This window comes from Tetrahymena thermophila (genome assembly GCF_000189635.1).
Source record: "Tetrahymena thermophila SB210 genomic scaffold scf_8254370, whole genome shotgun sequence".
NCBI lineage: Eukaryota > Ciliophora > Oligohymenophorea > Hymenostomatida > Tetrahymenidae > Tetrahymena > Tetrahymena thermophila.
Window position 1 is genome coordinate 197,626 of NW_002476154.1, and position 22,040 is coordinate 219,665.

Genomic DNA, 22,040 nt, shown 5'->3' on the forward strand with positions numbered 1-22,040 from the left:
TAAATTCTTAATATTGTAAAGAAGTGATTGTTTCAGAAATTACTGAGGATGTATAAATATTTGAAGAATACTTTAACACAAGCACAAGTCAATAAAAATTAAAATATAACTAAAAGAGGTTTTTAATCTCTGATTTAAATACTAGAATCCAAAAAAATAAGTCTTTCAATAATAATAATAATTCTCAATGTCATAAAAATTAATTATGTTGTTTTGATATTGATAGTTAAAATAATTGCGAATTAAAATTTAAAAATAATAATGAAGAGTCGCCAAATACTGAAAAATAGATGATGATAAGTTAAGATGTATTTTTAGACATACAAAATGAAAATAAGAATATAAATTTGGATGAATAATTTGTCAATTTAAATAAATAAATAATTTAATATTACATCAGACTTTTTAAATAGAAAACTAAATGCTAATTAGAACTATAAAATTATTACTTTTATGAATTTATCAAAAAAGCTATTTATTAGCTAATATCTTATCAATTTCAATATAAGATTTCAGAAGATAAAATCCTCAAAATGAAAAATTCTAAGTCTTCAGATTTTGAAATTTATAAATAATTTATTAGCAAATAACTGAATGGACTTGAATAAGAAAAAGTACTAAAATTTATTATCTATCAAACTCATCAAATTTAAATCTTATAAGATTCTTTATTTATGAATTTATGCTGTTTTTTAGCATAAATTAACATTTAAGTAATTATCTTTTTAACTGAAAAAGGAAATAATTTTTTAGAATTAAGTTAGAATTAATCTTTTACTTGTTAAAATAAAGAAGTTATAAAAATATTTTATAAATAGGAAGATATCATTTAATATTTAATATTCAAAAGAGATAAATTCTCTAAGCAGTCATATTATTCCTATATTTAATATTATTGATAATATTTTTATACCATATAACTAAAAATATTTTTATGTTAAAATTTTTTTGTGTAATATGTTAATAAATTAATCAAATATTAGTTTGATTAGATAACAGCTTTTTTATTCTAATATATTTATTAATAGGAGATAAATTATATAATGATTTTTAACTATATAACATATACTTTTATAAAAATATACCAATAAATAATCTAGTTACTTGTTTGAATTTTAATTTAAAAAAAATAAGAAGATGGTTTTTAAGATATTTCTGTGTCAAAGGAAAAAATAAATTTGTGGATATATTTTAATATTTAATTATAAATTTTGGTTAAATATTTATATATTTTACCTTAAAAGATATATAGATTTATTAAGTTTGAAAGAAATGTATAGTCAATTAATTAATAGTAAATTTATTAATTTAAAATATGTAAATCAAAAAAAATTTAAGATTCACTTAGGAAAGGTTTGTATGTGAAAATAGTCCAAACATACTAAATATTAGTTATTAATTGATGGATATTAATATAAAGCCATTAAAAATTAAAGCTTAAGTTAACAAAAAAAAATATATATTTAAAGGTATTGTAGAATAAGTAAAAACTAAAAGAGAGGATAGAGATTTCTTAAATCAAATTAAGATTATTCAATTAATTATAAACAAAACAAATTATTTTGATAAAAAGTTGAAATTTTGAATAAGCAAAATAGCAGTTTTCTTCAAACTAATTTTTAAAATGAAGTTAATTGCTGTTTTAATATTTCCAGTAATTTTAATATTTCTGATAGCAATATCGAGTTAATAAATTGCTCTCTTATATATGGAGTAGTATGTTTAAGAATACGGGTAGAATATATTTTAAAATCAGATTAAATTTAGCAGCTAAACTTAATCTATCATCTCATTTAGATTAAGTAGAGAAATTTATAAGATTCCTGTTTATATAAGTATGTTAAATTCGCTCCATGATAAAATTACGGAAGGACACGTAATATTGAATAATAAAAACAGGCCAAGTATTGTCAATCAGATGCTTTTATATTAATCAAAATTAACTCCCGAATTATCTAAATTAGCCTTTAAAAACACAATATTTGTAAACAGTTGGTAAATAAATTAACATTTTGTTATGAATTTACATTAGAAATAGCTATAAATTATAGTTAAAACTCACAAAAATAGTATTGTAAATGCTATTTAAAATTTAAAAACTCTTTTCATATTAAAAAAAACAACAAACTTTTAGAAAATAATTTTTAAAGTAGATTTAAAAATTTTAAGCATAAGTAGAAATAAAAAAAATAATCAAAATAATTAATTTTTAAAAAAAATAGGTTTTAGTAAAATGTTACATAAATAGATCAGCTAGACGTTTAAGGATAGTAAATCCTTTATAATCTAACCAGATTAATTCCATTTTTGAATATTGTTTAGTATTAAAGCAGATTAAATGTATCAAATGTACTTGCTATTCCATATCAGCAAGTCAATATATTTACTAGTTAATAAGGAATAGTTCTTACTAATTTTGCAAATAGCTCTCTTAGTTCAAAACTAGATAGTAATGATTGTTATAAGGGATTATTTGTATATGATCCAAGATGTAGATTTTTTTATTTAAATAGCTTGAATCATACTTCAATATTTATGAATCCACCGAAAATTTCTTTAGCTGCAGTACCTCCATACTTATCTTAATATACTTGCTAAATGGCAAAGTATTACAATTAAAAAACAAATTAAATAGAAAACAGTCATATTTAATGCATTGAGACTATGCTTTCTCATATATATGATTATTTTTAAAATATTATCTAAAGTTCTAAGCAGTATTATGTAATTGATCCAAGGTCGTTGTCAATATTTTTTAATTCAAAGAAATAATATAACTACACAAATATAACTTAGGCTGATGATTTTTATAATATAGAACTTTAGTATCTATAAGACCAAGATTAAGCTCAATAAATATTGAAATACATTCAAGATAATTATAATAAATGGGTTTTTTCTTAAAAAAATAATAGTTATGTAAATATCCTCTAAATGATTGATTTAAGTCAGTAAGTTGAGGTCATGGATTATATAAGAAATGGGACAACCTATAAAGCTATATTTAATCCTGTTATTCAATATGATCAAATTCCTAAAATTGTAACAAAATACACTCAACAACAAGGCCTTTAGTTATAGTATGCATATCTTTAGATTAATATTATTTCTGATTATGAACTTAAAACTTAAACTAATATGATCCTTAGCTTTTTTTCAAATATCTTTATTGGAGTTTAAATAACTCTTGCCTTAATTAGCATAATATTTTTGATTATAACTATAATTTTAGCATTTTAGATTAAAAAATAAATAACCTACCCAATAATAAAAATGAAAGAAACTTTAGAAGAAATTAATTAGTTAAAAGAATTTGTAGAAATATCAACAATAATAAAAAAATATGAGGAAAGATCTGATTTAATACTTTTATCTAAAGAAACTTACTTGCTTTATTAGAGCTTTTTAGACTTATTTGAAATGATATAATATACTTCTGAAAGTTTCTTTATTGAAAATGAAGGTAAAACACTGATAAGCCTTAGTAAAAAAGCAGACTTTTTTATAAAGTTTAAGAATTACAATGCTGCAGGAGTTACTCATAACAACATTGGTAATATATTATTAAATTAAGAGCACTTTTTTCAAGCTTTAGAGCATTTCTCGCTTGCAATTATGTATGCTAAATATGAAATATCTGCATATTAAGATTGTAATCCTGATTCGTATTATAATGAATTTCTTTATTAGTATTCCTATAGAGAATATACTAACAATATAGTAGGAGCTTAAAGATAAAGACAAAAATTATCTATCTCTTAAAATTTTATTAAAAGTAAAATACATTTTCCAAGATCATATTAATTTTCAACTGAAAAATAATAAAGCTATGACTATGCACACGATTAAGCATAGTTAGGATTAAACAAAAAAAATATATCGACTTCTTAAAAAACATCTTCGCCTTAAGGTAGACTAAGGAAGTCAAGAAAAATATCTAAAGAAACAAAGACAAAGATTGAAGATATTTTTTAATAATAAAATTTGGGAAAAACAATTTAAAGTTTGAAAAAATTGAAGTAAATTAAAGTGAATAGTAATTTTTAAAATACAAAGTAGTCAAGCTTATTTTTAAATTAAAATGAAGATAAGAGTTAAGTTCAAGATCTGATATTAAATTTATTTTACAGGTAATAAAACTATATTGCTACCTTAATAGCTTTTCAAGAAAAGTAAGACTCTGCTTCAAACTAATAAGAAGGAGTAAAAGGATTCAATTTTTGGAAAGAAATTAAGTACTTAACTAAAATTTAATTAAAGCTAATAAATTTGTTTCCTGAATTTTAGTATTTAAAAGTTTTTATGAATTGCATTATTTCTAAATGCTATTATAACTTATTTTAGTATCCTTAAGCTAAATTAAAACTTCAGGAAGTAGAAAATTTGTTAAAAAATTTAGAATAGCATTATAGTGACTAAAGAATTTTAGAAGTTCATTCTGAATCATAAATTTCAATAAATTTAAAAGATTAAGCAATAAATTCTTTAAAAAAGAATTAAGCTGACTCTAAAGAAACAGAGCAACTGTAGTCAGATATTACTCCAAATAGATCTATTAATAATATTTCTAATTTTAAACAATAATAGAGCTTTATTAAGCATTCTAATTTGAATTCCTTTGATTTTATGAGCAACTCTCAAACAAATTTCCAATTTTAATAAAATTTAATCTAAGAGAGCCAAAACAGTTTTGATACATCTTATAGAATGCTCAAAAAGGCAAATATAGTTATTTTGATAATTAAAGGAAAGAGAATAAGCCTAAAATAGTAATCAATAATTATGATATAGAAAACAAATTTCAAATGCCATAATCTTAAATTTTTGACAATATAATAAAAAGCTAACTAAATAAATTTTTAGAAATATCTTAACAAAATAAATTCTTTGAAATATCTTAACAAAATAACTAAAAAAAAATTTAAATAACTCTATAATCTCTGACTTAATATTTTCAATTTAGTAAATCAGAATATTTTATTTTCATCAAAAAATATAAAAAAGCAGCTGAAATACTGACTGATTTATTTGAAAGCAGCTAATGCATGACATCAAATTTACCTTTCCGTATTATGTATCGACTAAAATAAATTTTTGATGTTCATAAAATTGAAGACACAATATTATATGAAGAGTATTCTCGATTCAATAAAAATATTTCTTTCCAAATAATTATGTCATTATAATACGACAGCAAATTGAGTCAGATTAAAAATATATAATAGCATAATTGTTAATAAAGTTAAGAACATTCAGTAAAAAATCTTGATAAAAGTTTCCTTTAAAATTGCTATATTAAAATTTTTTAGGCTGTTTCAGAGAAAGTTTTAAGTTAAGATACAGATAAAATTAGTCTATTTACAATAGATTATGGAAGTTAATATATAATCTAAAATATGAAGCTTATTGATTTTAAGTAATTTAAAAAATTCAAAGATATTATTTTTGATTTTCTTACAAAATAAATAATTAATCCTTAAGCTTTGGTTGACAAAAAAGATATAAATAATATATTTAAAAAGTAAAGCAGTAGTGAATTGATTTCTTTTGGATGTAAAAAATTAGATTAATCAGAAGTATTTGATGAATAATAAATTTAAGAAGGATTTATTTTTGATAAATGTAATTTAAATGAAAAAAAGGATAATAAAAAAATATTTATTTCAGATTTAAATTTTCCTTTTTTATATGATCAATAAACTAAAATTATATTAGAAAAAGAAACTTAAAATGAGGTTGATTAGTTAAAATTAAATACTAATAATTAAAATCAATAAGAAAATGAATAATATAAATAAACTTAACAAATATTAATTTAACCAAAGAATCAAAAAATCAATAATGTAAAAAATGTTGATGACCATATTTATGATTTAAAAATCTGCTCAAATTAATAGCTAATTAATTTAAATGTAAAAATTAATGAACATTTTTAAGAGTTTTTTTAATCTAATAACAAATAATAATCTGAATTGTAAAATTATTAATTTTATGAATTCATAAGACAATCAATTGACTAACTTGTGTCAGATTAACTCACCTATAAAGCATCAGAAAATAATTTTTTTAAAAAGTATAATTAAAATTCTGAAAATATTGAGATGTACAAATAGTTTATCAGCAAAGAGCTTAATGGTCTTGAACAAGAAAAAGCTTTAAAATTTATAATCTATCAAACATAATATGTTTCATTTTAAGAAGATACTTTATTTATGAATTTATGCAGTATTTTAGCATAATTTAATTTATAAGTTATAATTTTATTAACTGAAAAAGGAAATAACTTTATAGAATTAAGCTAGAATTAATCTTTTATTTAAAAAAATAAAGAAGTGATAAAAATATTTTACCACTACGAAGAAATAATTTAATACTTAAAATTCAAAAGAGATAAATATTCTAAATATTCATATTATTCTTACATTTAATATTACTGATACCTACTTATTTTATTTATATAACAACAACTATTTATAATTTATATAGTCAATACTTATTTTATTTATTTATTTATTTATTTCAAAATGAAGATCTTAATCAAATATTTCTTTTCAAAACTTATAAATACTTATGAATATTAAATGATAATAAATTGATGATATAATTGTTATTTAAATATTTTAAGTAGCTGTTTACAAATGTAAAAAAAAGAAGTCTAAAATTTAATAATTAAATCAGTAATTATTTATTTAGTTTTACAATTAAGACTTGATTTGAGCCAATTATAATCTCAAAATCAATTCGTTTTTGTTAAAAATATTTATAATATTTTAAATATATTGATAAACAAACATACCTGAATATGTTTGGTAATTTACTTTTAATTACAGATAATGCATTCAGCTAGAAGTTTTGGAATCATCTTAATATATAGCATTCATGCATCTCCCTTATTTTTTTGTCTATATTTTACATTAATAAATTGTAATTAATTTGTAAAAGTTATTAAATATTGTAAAAAAATCATATTTTAATAGTTTCTTTAATGGAAGGGGAAGAAGTATAGATAGATAAAATTTTAAGTTTAGAGAACAAATTAGCTTGTGTATAAATAAAAGATAATACGAGCAGTTTTAGTGGTAGTATGAAAGATGATCTAAACGATGATACAGAAACAGATAAAAGCTTAAGCATAAGAGATTACCATATGAGCATAGATTCTCAAGATAATTAAAGTAGTAGCAGGAGTGGAAAAGAATAAGTTTCTTCTGAATTATCAATTTAATTGAAGAAAAAAATTCATAAAAATGAAGAAAAAAAATAATAAAAAAGAGGCCGCAAGCCAAAATTATAAATGAAAAATATTATTTATGCAATTAAAACAACTAATAGTTCTGATATGAGTGATATTTAATCATAATTATAGTTTGATTCAACTATCATGAAATAAATTCCAAACTAAAAAGTATTTTTTCTAGCAGGAGATATTCTTGCGGAGCTAAAAGATGCTACAAATCAAATGGGAGTTGATATGTTTTGTGAGTAAAGAAATGTTGTTTTTGTAGAAAAAATGAATCATGGAGTTTAATTTGAATTTGAATCGTACAGCCCTATTAAAAACTTCTAATCTGTAATATATTGTATGGAAAATTCATAAGATTAAAAATAATATGAATTTGCCTAATTTTTAAAAAAGCACCAAGAGTTAGTTTATATGCTTAGCTCTTAAATATAGGATCTCTAAGCATCTTATTAATTTAATTAGGATTCTCTAGAATATGTTATACGTGAAAGATAAAAAATAATAAAATAGCAAAGGAAATAATTGTTATAATAGATATTTAATTAAGATTAATTTAGTTTAATAGCTACTGTTAGTATATCTTATAACAAATAAACAACTACAGTATCAAATATATGCTTATCAAAATCTATGATGGCACTGATAGGTTTTGGAGATGAAGAAAATATTTGTGATATGTTTAAATTAGGATTTTTAAAATTATTAAGACAAAAATCAAGAAGAAAAATAATGACTTTTAATGTCTAAGCCTAATAGAATACATAAACAGATTTTGAAATAAATATAGAAGATTTTGAAATAACAACTTTTGATTAAATAAAAATAATATGCTAAGGTAAGTTTCAAGCAATACCAGTAATATATTAAGATAATTTAAAATTTGAAAAATATCCCTTGCTAAATAAGGAATAATTTTATTTAGTTTAATATGATATCACACCATAGCATTTAGAGAAGATATTAAAATTAAGAAAGGAGTATATTCAAAAAGCACCTTAAAATGAAAATTTTCCAAGAAATTATAACTACAATAATTTTGTAGAATTAGAAGTATTTGAATACAGTATTCAAAGTTAAATATTCCTTGAAAAATTTTATCAAAAAGAACTAGAAAAAATATAAGAAAAAAAAGAAAATATGATAAAAGAGTAATAATAATAAGCCTAACAAGTTATTTTTAATAACTAGCCATGTGGTTTTAGGTACATATGAATAAAGAAATAAAATTAGTTTTATCTTAAATTCATTTTGAAATGTATTCATTATTATATTTTATGTCTGTCTTTTTACAATAAAATTTAGTCAAAAACAAACTCAATTTATTATTGAGGATAAAAATTTATTTAAAATTAATTAAAAAATACAAATTATTGCTAATAAAATACTGCTCCTATCGTTATTTTTAACTGGAATTATTTGAATTTAATTGAAAATAAAAGATATAAAAAAGCAGAGTTTACTTCATTTGAAACATCTGTATGAATCTAATTTGGTTAATTTGAACCATGTTTTTATCAACGTATATTATTTTTTTTATTTCTATCTTAATATATTTTTAAATGTTTACATAATTAATTAATCTTATTTATTTTATGTTAGCTAAATATATTGTTGGATCAGTATTTACATATTGATTTTGATATGTTATATTCCAAAAAAATACTTATTAAAGCAATCATTTGAATTTTACCATAAACAAACAAAATGTAAATTATTAGATGATAAAGAAGTGAAATTTTTTATTACATAATATCTTTACTCTTTAATTGATAAAAATTTAAAAAAATAGATGATATCAATATAAACTAAAATATTAATCAATACAATCATAAATAATCAAAGCAATTAATTTACTTCATATTATTTTACATATTTAAAAAATACAATTAATTTTAACTATGAGCATTAGTTAAAATGATTTAAATTTTATTGATAGTTTTAGTTCTGAAAATTGTAGTAAGTATACTAAAGAATAAAAAGAAGATAACTCTCATTTTACTGAATAAATAGATAAACACAATTAGAAATATCGCATCATGTAATACTATAATGATCAAAAAAATTGTAAACTTAAGAAAAAGAAATTAATTCAAAAAGATTAAGCTAAAAATGTTGCTTATGGGTATAAAAGAATATTAAAATTAACAACTTTGAACCTTAACGAAAAGCAATAATAATTAGAGAAGTTCATTTTTTAAGAGATACCTTCCTAAAAAACATTTTTTATTGCTGGAGATATTTTAATAGAATTGATAGGAACTAATGACTTAGAAGCCTGCTCGGTCTTTAATGAATTTAGAAATATTGTTCAAGTTGAGAAGACTTCTAATTCATTAAGTTTTTAGCTTGAAAGTATTTAACCTTTGTAGCATATAACTAGAATTATATATTATTTAGAAGGATCTTAAGATTAGGAATTGTATGAATTTGCTTAAAATCTCAAAAATCATTAACAAACTATATTTTTAATAAATGATTAAATAGAAAATCTAAAGTAGAACTATCTAGTTAATTCCCAAGATTATAATTCGATTTTACAGCTTAGAAAACAATTTATTGAAGAGGAGAAGAAAAAATTTATATCAGAGAGAGTGTGTATGGATGAATTTTGTTCAGTGGGAACTTTAACTATTTCTTTTGAGAACAATTCCTCTACTCTTTCTAGTATGACATTTGCCAGGCCGACGATTGCTTTAGTTGGAGCAGATGATGAAGAACTTTCAAAACACTTTTTGAGAAAGGGATTTATAAAATTTTTTAATCAAAATGCCCGAAAACGCATCTTTACCAGTAGTATGATGTTTCAGATGATACATGAATAAGAATAAGAAGTTTTAATACCAGATTTTTAGCTTACAACAATTGATGATATAAAAATATTTTGTGAATGCAAGATGATGTCTAAAAAAATATGTTTCCCTCCTCATTTAAAATTTAAAGGAGATGGTATAAATTTTATAAATGTATTTGATCAACTCTTCTACATAAAATATATGATAACTCCTTAAATTTTATAATAAGTTATACAAATAAGAGCATAATACTCATATGAATCTCCATAAAACTAATTTTTTCCTAAAAATTATTATTATAACAATGATTTAGAATTAGAGAACTTAAATTATGTAATGGAATGTTAAATCTTTTTAGAAAAGCATTATAGGGATATGGTATAACAATTATAAAATGAAAAAAATCTTAAAGAGTAATAATTATAACAATAAATCTTGTTAAATAAGTAGTAAAAATAGATGAATTTGTAATAACCATGCAAATTTAGATATATTTCATAAAATTAATGATTTCGAAAGAACAATTAAATATAGTTACATAAACTATCCTAATTAAAAATTATCTTTATAATAATAATAAATTTATTTTTTAACAAATTTTTAATTCAAAATATCTTTTAAATAATAACTTTATAAAAAAAATAAGAATAGAATTATATTGAAAAAATTATTTTTTTATTTAAATAAATTTATCTAAATATTTTTTTTAAAAATATATTTTGTAATTCAATTTAATAATCTTTAGTAAATTGTATTACTTTTAAATATTATTCAAATTTAATTACTATAAAGTTGATATCATAAAGGAGTTTAACAAATAAAAAATGAATAAAATGAATTTGCTTTAAAAGTTAAGCATTGTTTCTACTTTTTATGGATTAATAATGCAAAATTTACTTATTTTTTGCAATTGTTCCATGATAAATAGAGAAATACCTTTTATATACTCCAGTTTGTACATTTAAAAATTTGATATCCAAGATCCCTAGTCATAATTTACAAAAATTAAAGTGGCTGAAAAGTCTAACTAAGCTTTTGTTTCTGCTGGATATGAAGGTCTACTTGTAATTGATAATTTAACAAAATAAGTAATATTTACACAAAAATCATGGCCTGAATATTTGTTTGCAGTCGAAGTTACTTCTGATGGAGAATATGTTATGTTTTCTTAGTAGAACTAGTTTAGTATTTTCAAATTTCAGAATTCTTCTTCTTTAATTCTTATAAGCTAGAGTAGCTTTCCTTCTACAATTATAGATTTACTCATTAACCATTCAGAAAATATAGTTTATGCTATTGGTATATCTGGTTGTATAGTAGCTTTTGACATATCAAATAAATATTCTATCTAAAATTTAGCCCAATATTAATCATAAACAAGTTTTATACATCAAGGTTATATATCTAAAGACGATAAATGGATAATTTTAGGAAATGATGATTTAGGTCTGACTATAATTTCAGTTTAGAATTATTCTAAAAACAATTCTTTAGAGCTTGTTTTAGCTGGTTAAGGAATGATGCAATAGAAAACATCATCAATTATACTAACAAATGATAATTAATATGCTTATGGAGTAGATTTAAATAATGGTATATATGTTTCTGATTTCAACCAAATATTGTCAGCTGGAACTAGCCAATATCCTATACAAATTTAATTCACTTTTTTGTGGCCTCTTCAAAACTATTACGCTTTTTAAGGAATATAAATAACAAATGATAATCGATTTTTGTTTGTAGGCGTGCGTTCTTATGGAATCTTTGTATTAGATATATAAGAAAGACTAAATCCTATTCTTTTTCAATAAATTAGGATATCAGGCTAGCCTATGTCATTAGCTTTATCTCATGATGAAAAATATTTGTATTATAGTAATTCATAAAGTTTATTTGTTTTTGAACAGACAAATCCAAATTTAAATAATTATTAGCCAAATTTGTTTAATGGCCATTAATCAAAATTGTATTAAGATGATACCTAAGCTCACTATAAATGGAGATGCTTACAAAAAACAATCAAGTAAAAAAAATATTTATTTCAAACTTTAGACACAGTAGGATTCAATATTTTAGAAATAAGTAGTCCTTACAATATTTATTAAATTTATTTCTATGGTTAACTAGCTAAAACTAGTGGTATAAGTAGTTTGGCTTTAAGCTTAGATAACCGTTATCTTTATGTTCCACTTTAATAAAATAATACTGTAATCTTAGTTTTGGATATCTCGGATATCGTTAATCCTAAAGAAGCTTTCAGATTTAGAATGCCCATTCTTAAAAATAATGAAGCCATATTTTTCTCAAAAGATTATAATTATTTAGTTAGTTCTTATGACAATGGTATATTGCTAATTGATTCTTCTCAGCCACCATAATTATTTTTACTTGATTATTGGAAAATGTTGAGTAACATGACAGGTGAAAATGCAGGAGTGATGATTACAAACGACAATAGATACATTATAAGCACAATTAGGGGTTATGGTATTTATGTCTTAGATGCTTCCAATAAAACTTCATTACAATATAAGTCTACTTATTTGTCTTCAGGTGCAGAAGGAATTATACCGTCCATGTATAATAATACTTATGCCTTCCTTTTTGATGGGTTCAAAGGAGTTGCTATAATAGATCTAAGAGCTCTACCATAAATATTATTCTTAAGTAGAATTAGAATAAGTGGATGGAGTAATTATGTCTAGCCAGTTTTTCGTGATTAATATTTACTAGTTTCTATTATGGATACTAGCATGTTACATTTAATCAATATTGAAGATATAACTAAACCTTATGAGATCTCTTCTTATCAATATGGGCAGCTATCATCTTTTTCATTATGCATGTCAGATGATAATTAATTTGCTTTTATTTAAAATAGCTATGGAACTATAATTTTACCTCTCGCCAGTCAGGTAATTGTTCATACATAAAGGTAGCTTATTAGCAATGTGATTAATGGTGTGTAAATTAAAAAGAATATTCCTTAAGAAAAAAATGTTTAAGTAGGATAGATAATTTAGTTTGATTTTATGATAATTTATCCTACTAATGGAATAATTATTTAGAAGGTTTAATATTACAAATAAGGATAAGTTTAAGATCTTCCATTTTGGATGTAATACAATTCAAATAACTAATAACTTCTTATCACAGTAGATAAAAGTAGCTTAGATTTGAATAATCTAAAAATAGCTAATCTAAATAGTATTTTAATTACAACATTAATTCCTTTAGAAGTAACCTCATTTCAATTTAATTAACTAAATCTATAAATAAATGGAGAGTAAGCATAACAAATATATAACTATTTACAGTATTAATAAATAATTGACGATTCAGGATATATAACGAATAAATTTAATTCTTATGATTAAATTAGTTTTTAAATATAAGGAATAAATTGTACATAAACTCTATTTTAAGCTGTGAAATTCGCTTTATAATAGAGTTATTATGTTAATTCAGTTAGTTTTTTTGTAGAATAGTCTCTTTTATTAAATATTTAAGATTATTCAACCCCAGTTTAGACATTATCTAATAACAATATATAAATTAGTTTTGAAGTAGATAGCACTTAAGGAAAGTTTGTTATATAGAATATTAATGGAGTGGTCGTTTCAACAAATGATTTACAAAGTAAAATAACATTGGAAGGTTTGGCAATTAATGTAAACAATGTATTAAAATAAAAAATAATATTTGCAAATTATTCTGCTTTTGATTAAATATTCGTTAATATTACATTAATAGATGGAATTAACTATAACCTTAATCAAAAAAACTAATTAAGTGATTGCGTATTTATAAAAAAAAAAGAATAAATAATAAAAAATCCATAGAAACCACTTTAATTATAGTTTAATGAATTATATCCACAGGGCGTAATTTATTTAGAAGAGTAATTTTCAATAAGTTTTTCATCAAATTCTTTTATTTCCAAAGATATTTAAACTATCTCTTATTAAGCTTTCATTTTGAGAGGAGATACTTATTAAATTCTTGATTCTGGTGACTGGATTTAATTTCAAAGTTCCTCTATGTCAATTTATTTTCATGGAATCCCTGCCACCTCAACATATAAAAATATATTTTAAATAAAAGTAATTGCTTCAGATGGATATACTTCTACATATGATATTTTTTATATTGATACTTCAGGAATATCTTTTTAATTTATAATTAATTTGCTGCTAAAAATTTTACCACCAATATTTACAATTTTAGGGCTTTATAAATATAGGAGTTTTTTTATAAATAAAATATTTAAATAATAAGTATTTTTTTCAACAGAGTAAACAAAAATAGGAGAGATTCTTATAAAAAAAATTCCTCTTTTAGGCAACAATATGATAATTTGTAGATTAATATTTAAAGGTTTTTTAAAAAAAATAGAAAAATAATCGAAAAAATAAGAAAAAGGTTAGAATAGTTAATTATTATAACCTAATTAGAATTAAATAAAAATAAAAGAAAATAATCTTACAGAAAATTCTGTTAAGAATTAATAAATTAAATTACACAAATTCACATATAAATTTGTAACCAGTTCAAATAATAAAAAAATTAAATAGGCACTTGATAATACTATTAAAATAATACATTAAGACAATATAAATACTAAAAGCAATATTTTATAAATAAAATATCTCATGAAAAATGGAAATGTGGATTTTGATTAAGTTTTAAAAGATATTTTTAAGTTTAATATTACATTTAAACATAATAATATTAAATATGAAGCGAATTAGTTTAATAGTGAATTTAAAAATAAAAATTCAATTATTTATAGAGGACTAAAAGCTTTAATTTCACGTTATTTGTTAAAGTTAGACTTTAGGTCCTATTCAGTATATAAGTACTTAAAATTTTATGCATTAAATAATCCAATCTATACTAAAAATGATTGGTACAAATATTTTATTAACATAAATAGCATAGATGATTTAGATTAGTAAGCGATATGTCCATTTCCGGAATGTTAACTAAACTTAAATTAATTAAAACTTATATTAATGGATTTATAAATCATTAAGCAAATGAATTAATCATATGAGTCAATAATTGATTAACAGTTTAATCCGCATCTCATACGAGAAGTGCTTATTTCAGATGCTCTAGGATTGGTGGATTATAAACCATCTGTATTTCACCCTTGTGTTGGTGAATCAATTCATTTATTTTCGTACTAAATACATTCAATTGAAGCTTATTAACAGTTAAAAAGCGTTGGATGTTTCACTCAAATTCAAAAATTTTTAAATATTGATTATGTATAATTTGGTATTCATAAGAATATGTCTTTACCAAAGTGGATTAAAGTGTAAAATAATAATAATGTAGTAATTTTAAAAGCGAATCCTAAATCTTAAGATTTTGGAAAAATCTTAATAAAAATATTTGATTTAGATTAGTATATTGTAAAACAATATTTTTTAGAAGTCATTAATGGAAATTAAGAAGAGTAATTATATAATTCAGTCAATTCTTTTATTAGCTATTAATAAGAAGAAGCAATTATTAGAAATAATAAATAACCAATTAGTATAAATTAATTAAATTATGATGTCAATAAGTTAAATTAGAAAAAAAGAAGAATATTCATAAAGGATAAATAAAATCAAATAACTTCCCCTTTTAGACTTATAAAAGGTGATTTTTCTAATAAAAATTTTGAAAATAAAATTAATAGTAATCAAATTTAAAATTCATTTTTCAAAAATAAAATTACAATACATAGTAATAATATATCTCATTATTTATTAAAAAATATAAATGTTAATATGAATGAAAGCTAATCAGCTTTAAAAGAAGAAGAAGAATAAAAATAAAACACTGCATGCAAAATTAAGAAATGAAATTTTATTTTTAGAGTAAATAATAAACTAGCCACTAACATTTTAACAAATTTATAATTTCTATTTGAAAATTTTACATTTTTTATTATTATCTGTGAAATTCAAAATTATAAAGAGAGAAAAATAAAATAATTTTGTATTGAAAGTTTTCTTTACTAAGATTTTTTAATTTAACTTTAGAATAGTTTTTTATTATAAATAAAAATTGATAATACATAATAAAAAATCAATACATAAACACAAAATAAAGTAAATTTTATTTATTATTTTGAAAAAAAGGTATTATCTAACCCTAAATACCACAATCTCAATATAAAAAATTAGTTTATTTATATAAGTTAAAATGTTTATTTTTTATTTATTTACTAGTTATAAAAATATAAATTGCTATTATAATCATATTATTATTTCAGAAAGAAAGCATGTATAATAAACAAATAAAAATAATTATTTATATCAACATTGATTTTTTATTGAAAATAATGATTGTTACAATTAATTCCTAGTTTTTAAAAGGCTTTCAATTTTATTGCAATTTAGCTGGCTCATTTTATAATTTAAACATTTAAGAGAATAATAATTTATATATAAGGATTAAAGACATTCCATTCATTTTTCAAAAAACATATTTTATATTTTTCAAGAAAAATAAACCTGTTTCTTATTGTTTGATTATCAAAGTAGTGATATTTTTTTTGGTTTCTAGATTTCTATTGATTGTTTAATTAATAATAAATATTAAACAAAACAAAAGCTAAAAAATAGATATTATAAAAAAAGATGAAAAAACCATTAAAAATACAAACTATTATAATCCTTCATTATATCATCATTAGGAATACAATTAATTGTTAGAATATAATACTGAATGATTAGATACCCTATATTTATTCTGATTTATATATAAATAAATATGATATTAAAGATCCATAATCTGCATTCACAGACATAAAAGTAGCAGAAAAAGCAAATTTGGTTTTTATATCCGCAGGTTTTGAAGGTATTTATGTCTTTGATGGCTTAAATAATTAACTAATCTTCAACTAAAGTTCTTAAACTGAGTATTTGTACACAATTCAAGCTACTTCTGATGGTGAATATGTTATGTTTTCAAAGTAGAACTAATTTAGTTTATTTAAATTTACAACTCGATCTTAATTATAACTCTTGAGTTAATGCGATTTCCCTTCTACAATTATTAATATTCTTATGGAAAATTAAGAAAATATAGTTTATGTTATAGGAATGTTAGGTGATATAGTCGCTTATGATATTTCTAATAAACATTTTGTAAAATTTATAACTAAATATAGTTCTTAGCAAAGTACTATTCATTAAAGCTTAATTACAAAAGATAATAAATGGATAGTTTTAGCAAATGATATATTAGGAACATCTGTACTTTCGATATAAAATAATAATAGTTAATTAAATCTCGTTTTAGCAGGATAAGGTGTCATGATTTGGAAAGCTTGGGGTGCTGTTGTGTTAGATGATAACCAATACCTTTATGGAATAGATATATATTCAGGAATTTATGTTTGCGATTTTAACTAAATTCTATCATCTGATCCTAATTAGTACCCAATTTAATTTAATTTTACATATTTCTGGCCAGATAATACATACTATGTTTTTTATTAACTATAGCTATCTAAAGATAATAAATATTTGTTTGCTGCAGTGCGTTCTTATGGTATATTTATAATTGATATTTAAGACAGACTAAATCCTATACTATTTCAATAAATACCTGTTGATGGTTCCCCTACTTTCATTGATTTTTCGCCAGATGGAAAATTTCTTTATTTTTCTAACTCTTTTAGTTTTTATATATTTTAGCAAACAATTCCTAACTTAAATAACAATTACCCCAATTTATTTAATACTCATTAGTCTCAACTATTTGATGATGGAACTTAAGCTTTCTATAGATGGAGATGTTTATAAAAGAAAATCAACTAAAAATAATATATATTTTAAGCTTTAGATTTTATAGGATTCAATATTTTAGAAGTAAATGACCCTTACCATTTATCTTAAATATATTTGTATAATATTGATGAAAATACTGGTATAGACAGCTTGGCTTTAAGTTCAGATAACCGATACCTTTATCTTCCTATCTAAGAAAATAATACCTCTTTCTTAGTTTTGGATATATCTGATATCGAAAATCCTACTGAAGCTTTCAGATTGAGGCTACCCACACAAAACACTAACGAAGCCATATTTTTCTCAAAAGATTACAAATATTTAGTTAGTTCATTTGACCAAGGTATATTGTTACTCGACTCTTCTCAACCACCTTAATTATTTTTGCTTGATTACTGGTAAATGTAGAGTAATATGACTGGTGAAAACGCAGGAGTTATGATTACAAACAACAATAGATACATACTTAGCACTATTAGGGGATATGGTATTTATGTCTTAGATGCTTCCAATAAAACTTCTCTGTAATACAAGTCTACCTATTTGTCCACAGGTGCTGAAGGAATCATACCGTCCCTATATAATGATACCTTAGCCTTCCTTTTTGATGGCTTTAAAGGAGTTGGAATTTTAGACTTAAGATTTTTACCTCAAATATAGTTTTTAAGTAGAGTTAATTTTAATGGATGGGTTAATTTTGTATAACCAGTCCTAAATGATTAATATTTACTTGTTGCTATTATGGATACTAGTATGATTCATTTAATCAATATTTAAGATGTAACTAAACCATATGAAATGTCTTAGTATCAATACTAACAATAGCCAGCTTATGCGCTATGCTTATCAGAAGACATTCAATTTGCTTATATATTAGATATTTAAGGTATCGTAATTCTACCTCTAACCAGTTAAGTAGAAATTCATACTTAAATACAACTTATTACTAATTTAGCCAATGGTGTGTAAATTCAATAAAATATTCCAAATGGGACAAATCTTTTAGTAGGACAAATCGTTTAGCTTAACTTCATATTATTATATCCTACTGATGGAATGCTTATTTAAAAAATTTAATATTACTATTAATAAAAAATATAAGATCTTCCATATTGGATGTAATATTAATCAGAAAATTAAAAATTAGTTATATAAGTTGATAAAAGTAGCTTAAATACTGACAATCTAAATGCTCCAAATTTAAATACAATATTAGTTACAATAGCAATACCTTTATAAGTATACTCATTTTAATACAACTAAACATAATTACAAATAACTAATATCTAAGCCTCTAATATATTTTAATATCTAAAATAACAAAATTTAATTGACTCATTAGGATATGTTACTGACAAATTTGATCATTATGAATAATTTTATTTTTAGATAGAAGGCCTAGATTGTTCATAACCTTTGTTTGACGCAGTAAAGCTTACACTACAACAGAGTACCTTTATTAATCCTGTTACATTTTTTGTAGAAAAGTCACTCTCATTAAATATTAAAGATGAATAATCACCTATTAATTCTATTTCTAACAATATTTAGCTTTTACTATAGGTAAATAGTAATCAAGGTAAGTTTGTAAAATAAGATTTTAGTGGAGCAGTAGTTTAGACAAATGATTCTCAAAATTAAATTACATTTCAAGGCTAATTGATAAATATTAACAATATACTAAGCCAAAAAATAATATTTGCAAATTATTCTTCTTTTGATTAAATATCTATCAATATAACTGTGATTGATGGAGTAAATTATGAATTGAATGAATAGATTTTATTAAGTGATTGCATATTTATAAAATAAAAATTATAAATTGAAAATAATCCACAAATGTCTCTGCAGTCTTAATTTAATAAAGTTTACCAATCAGGAATAATTAACATAGAGCAAGAATTTTCAGTTAGCTTTTCCTCAAATTCTTTTATCTCGAAAGATATTTAAATTGATTCTTATAAAGCCTTAATCTTAAAAGGTGATGAATACTAACCTTTTAATCCAGAGGATTGGATTTAATTTGAAAGTTCTTCTGGAAATATATATTTTCATGGAAATCCACCAAGCTCAACTTTTTAAAATAAATATTACATAAAAGTGATTGCTACAGATGGATATAGTTCTGCATATGACATATTCTATATTAATACTTCAGGAGTATCTTTTCAGTTTGTTGCTAATTTAATGCTAAAAATATTACCTCCTATATTTGCTCTATTAGGCTTACTTAAAAATAGAAGCATTTTTTTTAATATAAGATTTTAAAAAAAAGTATTTTTTGGAAATGAAAAATGTACAATAGAAGAGGTTAAAATAAGAAAAATACCAATATTGGGAGATAATATGATAAAATGTAGGCTATTATTTACTAATTTTTTAACAAAAAGCAGAGATTCAGTTATTGAAAATATTAAGACTAAAAAAGAATAAGAATAGGCAAGTTTAAAAAGTTCATAAGATAAAAAGTCAAAAAATTTTTTAAGATAAAAATCTTATACTCTTACTAATTAATTAAAGATAACACTTGAAAAAACTGTAATCAACCCTAGAAGCACTTCATTTGAAAAGAAATACCTTGAAAAAGACGGTAATATTAAATATTCAAAAATATTTAAAGATATCGTCAAATAAAACGTATAATTCAAATTATAGAGAATTAAATATGATGCAAGCAATTTTATTAGTGACTTCAAAAATAAAAATTCAATAATCTATAAAGGAATTTCAGCATTATTATCTCGCTATCTATTAAGATTAGATGTAAAATCACGCTAATTATATAAATACTTAAAGTATTATGCCCAAAAAAAATTAAAATACTCTTAAAATGATTGGTATAGAGCTTTTGTAATCATTTAATCTAATGATGACATATATGATAATGAGATAATGAGCCCATTTCCAAATTGCTCTCTTGATATATAATAAATAATGATTGTGTTATTAGAATTAAAAATTATCAAAAATACATAATAAACTTTTGAATCAATAAGCGAGTAAGGTTTAAATCCTCATTTAATACGTGAAGTTCTGTTTGCAGATGCACTTGGCTTAGTTGAATATTCTCCATCTATTTTTTAACCATGTATAGGTGAGTCCATTCATTTACATTAGTATTAAATTTAATCAATAGAAGCTTTTTAGAAAATATAAAGTAATATCTGTATGGGATTAAGAAAATTACTTAATATAGAGTATGTGAGATTTGGTGTTCATAAAAATATGTAATTACCGAAATGGATTGAAGTTGAAAATAAAAATGATGTTATCATAATAAAATATAGACCATATTCTTAAGACATAGGTACTTTGCTGATAAAGATTTTCGATACAGATTCCTATGTTATTAAACAATATTTTTTAGAGGTTGTTGATAAAAAAAACACATAAATAGACTTTTTAAATTAAGATTCAATTATTTATTTTCAAACATTTAAATCTTTAGAAACACCTGTAAAAAATAATGAAAAGTTTTAACTTGGTTCAAGAAGTCTTAGACGTTCATCATAAAAAGACAGTTAAGTCCTAAATCAATTAAAGTCAAATAGTTTTTCTTCAAGAATTATGTTTAAATAGTCTGAGGTATAAGAAAAAACATAAAGAGACAACATATCAAATTTACATGAAGTTGATTCTTAAATTTTAAGCTATAATAACACAAATACTTTATCACCAATATTTTCTCCTGTTAAAAGTTCATTTTTTTAGTTTCCAAATAAATAAAGTGAGTTTTAAAAATATTTAAATACTTAAAATGAAGATTTACAACAAAAAAATTTATAAGAATAATAATAAAAATAAGAATAAATATTAACAACAAACGTAGAAACCGATAATGCTTTAAATAATTAGGTAATTTAAGAGGAAAGCTTAGATAAAAGTTTTAATAAAAAACCTCATAAAGTTGATATAGATGAGTTTAAATGAAATAAGCAAACCAATTAATTTTAAAAGGCAAATCAAAAACTCAAGAATTTGAATCCTGTTTAATGAAATAATTATCTTAATAAATATAATAAATAATTATTTACCTTAATTAAAAAAACTTTTTATTTAAATAGTGGTAGCTAAATATTTTTATTTCATTCATATTAAAATTGATGAATTATATATAGAAATATAAAGAGAATTTAATATTTACTGAAATTTATATTATATAAATTTAAGAAATTAAGAAATATTGATATATATATAATGTATTTCTCCTAA

The 22,040-nt window shown here is 21.7% G+C and overlaps 6 protein-coding genes across 6 annotated transcripts; all 6 read left to right on the plus strand. All coding sequences in view use genetic code 6, as the record gives it.

Annotated features, from left to right (window-relative positions):
• Positions 1–1,624: 1,624 nt before the first annotated feature.
• TTHERM_00760700 (transmembrane protein, putative) lies at positions 1,625–4,415 on the plus strand (the record flags this gene model as incomplete). Its single annotated transcript, XM_001031686.3, has 8 exons — positions 1,625–1,734; positions 1,798–1,995; positions 2,223–2,270; positions 2,399–2,449; positions 2,514–2,606; positions 2,709–4,019; positions 4,131–4,235; positions 4,355–4,415. The coding sequence occupies 8 exons, from the start codon at positions 1,625–1,627 to the stop codon at positions 4,413–4,415; spliced, it is 1,977 nt and encodes a 658-aa protein (XP_001031686.3).
• Positions 4,416–6,833: 2,418 nt separating this feature from the next.
• Positions 6,834–8,455, plus strand: TTHERM_00760710 (transmembrane protein, putative; the record flags this gene model as incomplete). Its single annotated transcript, XM_001031687.2, has 2 exons — positions 6,834–6,924; positions 6,978–8,455. The coding sequence occupies 2 exons, from the start codon at positions 6,834–6,836 to the stop codon at positions 8,453–8,455; spliced, it is 1,569 nt and encodes a 522-aa protein (XP_001031687.2).
• Positions 8,456–9,141: 686 nt separating this feature from the next.
• On the plus strand, positions 9,142–10,545 carry TTHERM_000760719 (hypothetical protein; the record flags this gene model as incomplete). Its single annotated transcript, XM_012800276.1, has 1 exon — positions 9,142–10,545. The coding sequence occupies one exon, from the start codon at positions 9,142–9,144 to the stop codon at positions 10,543–10,545; it is 1,404 nt and encodes a 467-aa protein (XP_012655730.1).
• Positions 10,546–10,859: 314 nt separating this feature from the next.
• TTHERM_00760720 (calpain family cysteine protease, putative) lies at positions 10,860–13,467 on the plus strand (the record flags this gene model as incomplete). The annotated part of the gene is made up of 3 exons (XM_001031688.3): positions 10,860–12,950; positions 13,014–13,274; positions 13,432–13,467. The coding sequence occupies 3 exons, from the start codon at positions 10,860–10,862 to the stop codon at positions 13,465–13,467; spliced, it is 2,388 nt and encodes a 795-aa protein (XP_001031688.2).
• Positions 13,468–14,075: 608 nt separating this feature from the next.
• On the plus strand, positions 14,076–15,601 carry TTHERM_000760739 (kinase domain protein, putative; the record flags this gene model as incomplete). Its single annotated transcript, XM_012800277.1, has 3 exons — positions 14,076–14,893; positions 14,972–15,499; positions 15,547–15,601. The coding sequence occupies 3 exons, from the start codon at positions 14,076–14,078 to the stop codon at positions 15,599–15,601; spliced, it is 1,401 nt and encodes a 466-aa protein (XP_012655731.1).
• A 1,072-nt stretch (positions 15,602–16,673) lies between these two features.
• Positions 16,674–21,758, plus strand: TTHERM_00760740 (calpain family cysteine protease; the record flags this gene model as incomplete). Its single annotated transcript, XM_001031690.2, has 1 exon — positions 16,674–21,758. The coding sequence occupies one exon, from the start codon at positions 16,674–16,676 to the stop codon at positions 21,756–21,758; it is 5,085 nt and encodes a 1,694-aa protein (XP_001031690.2).
• Positions 21,759–22,040: the final 282 nt, after the last annotated feature.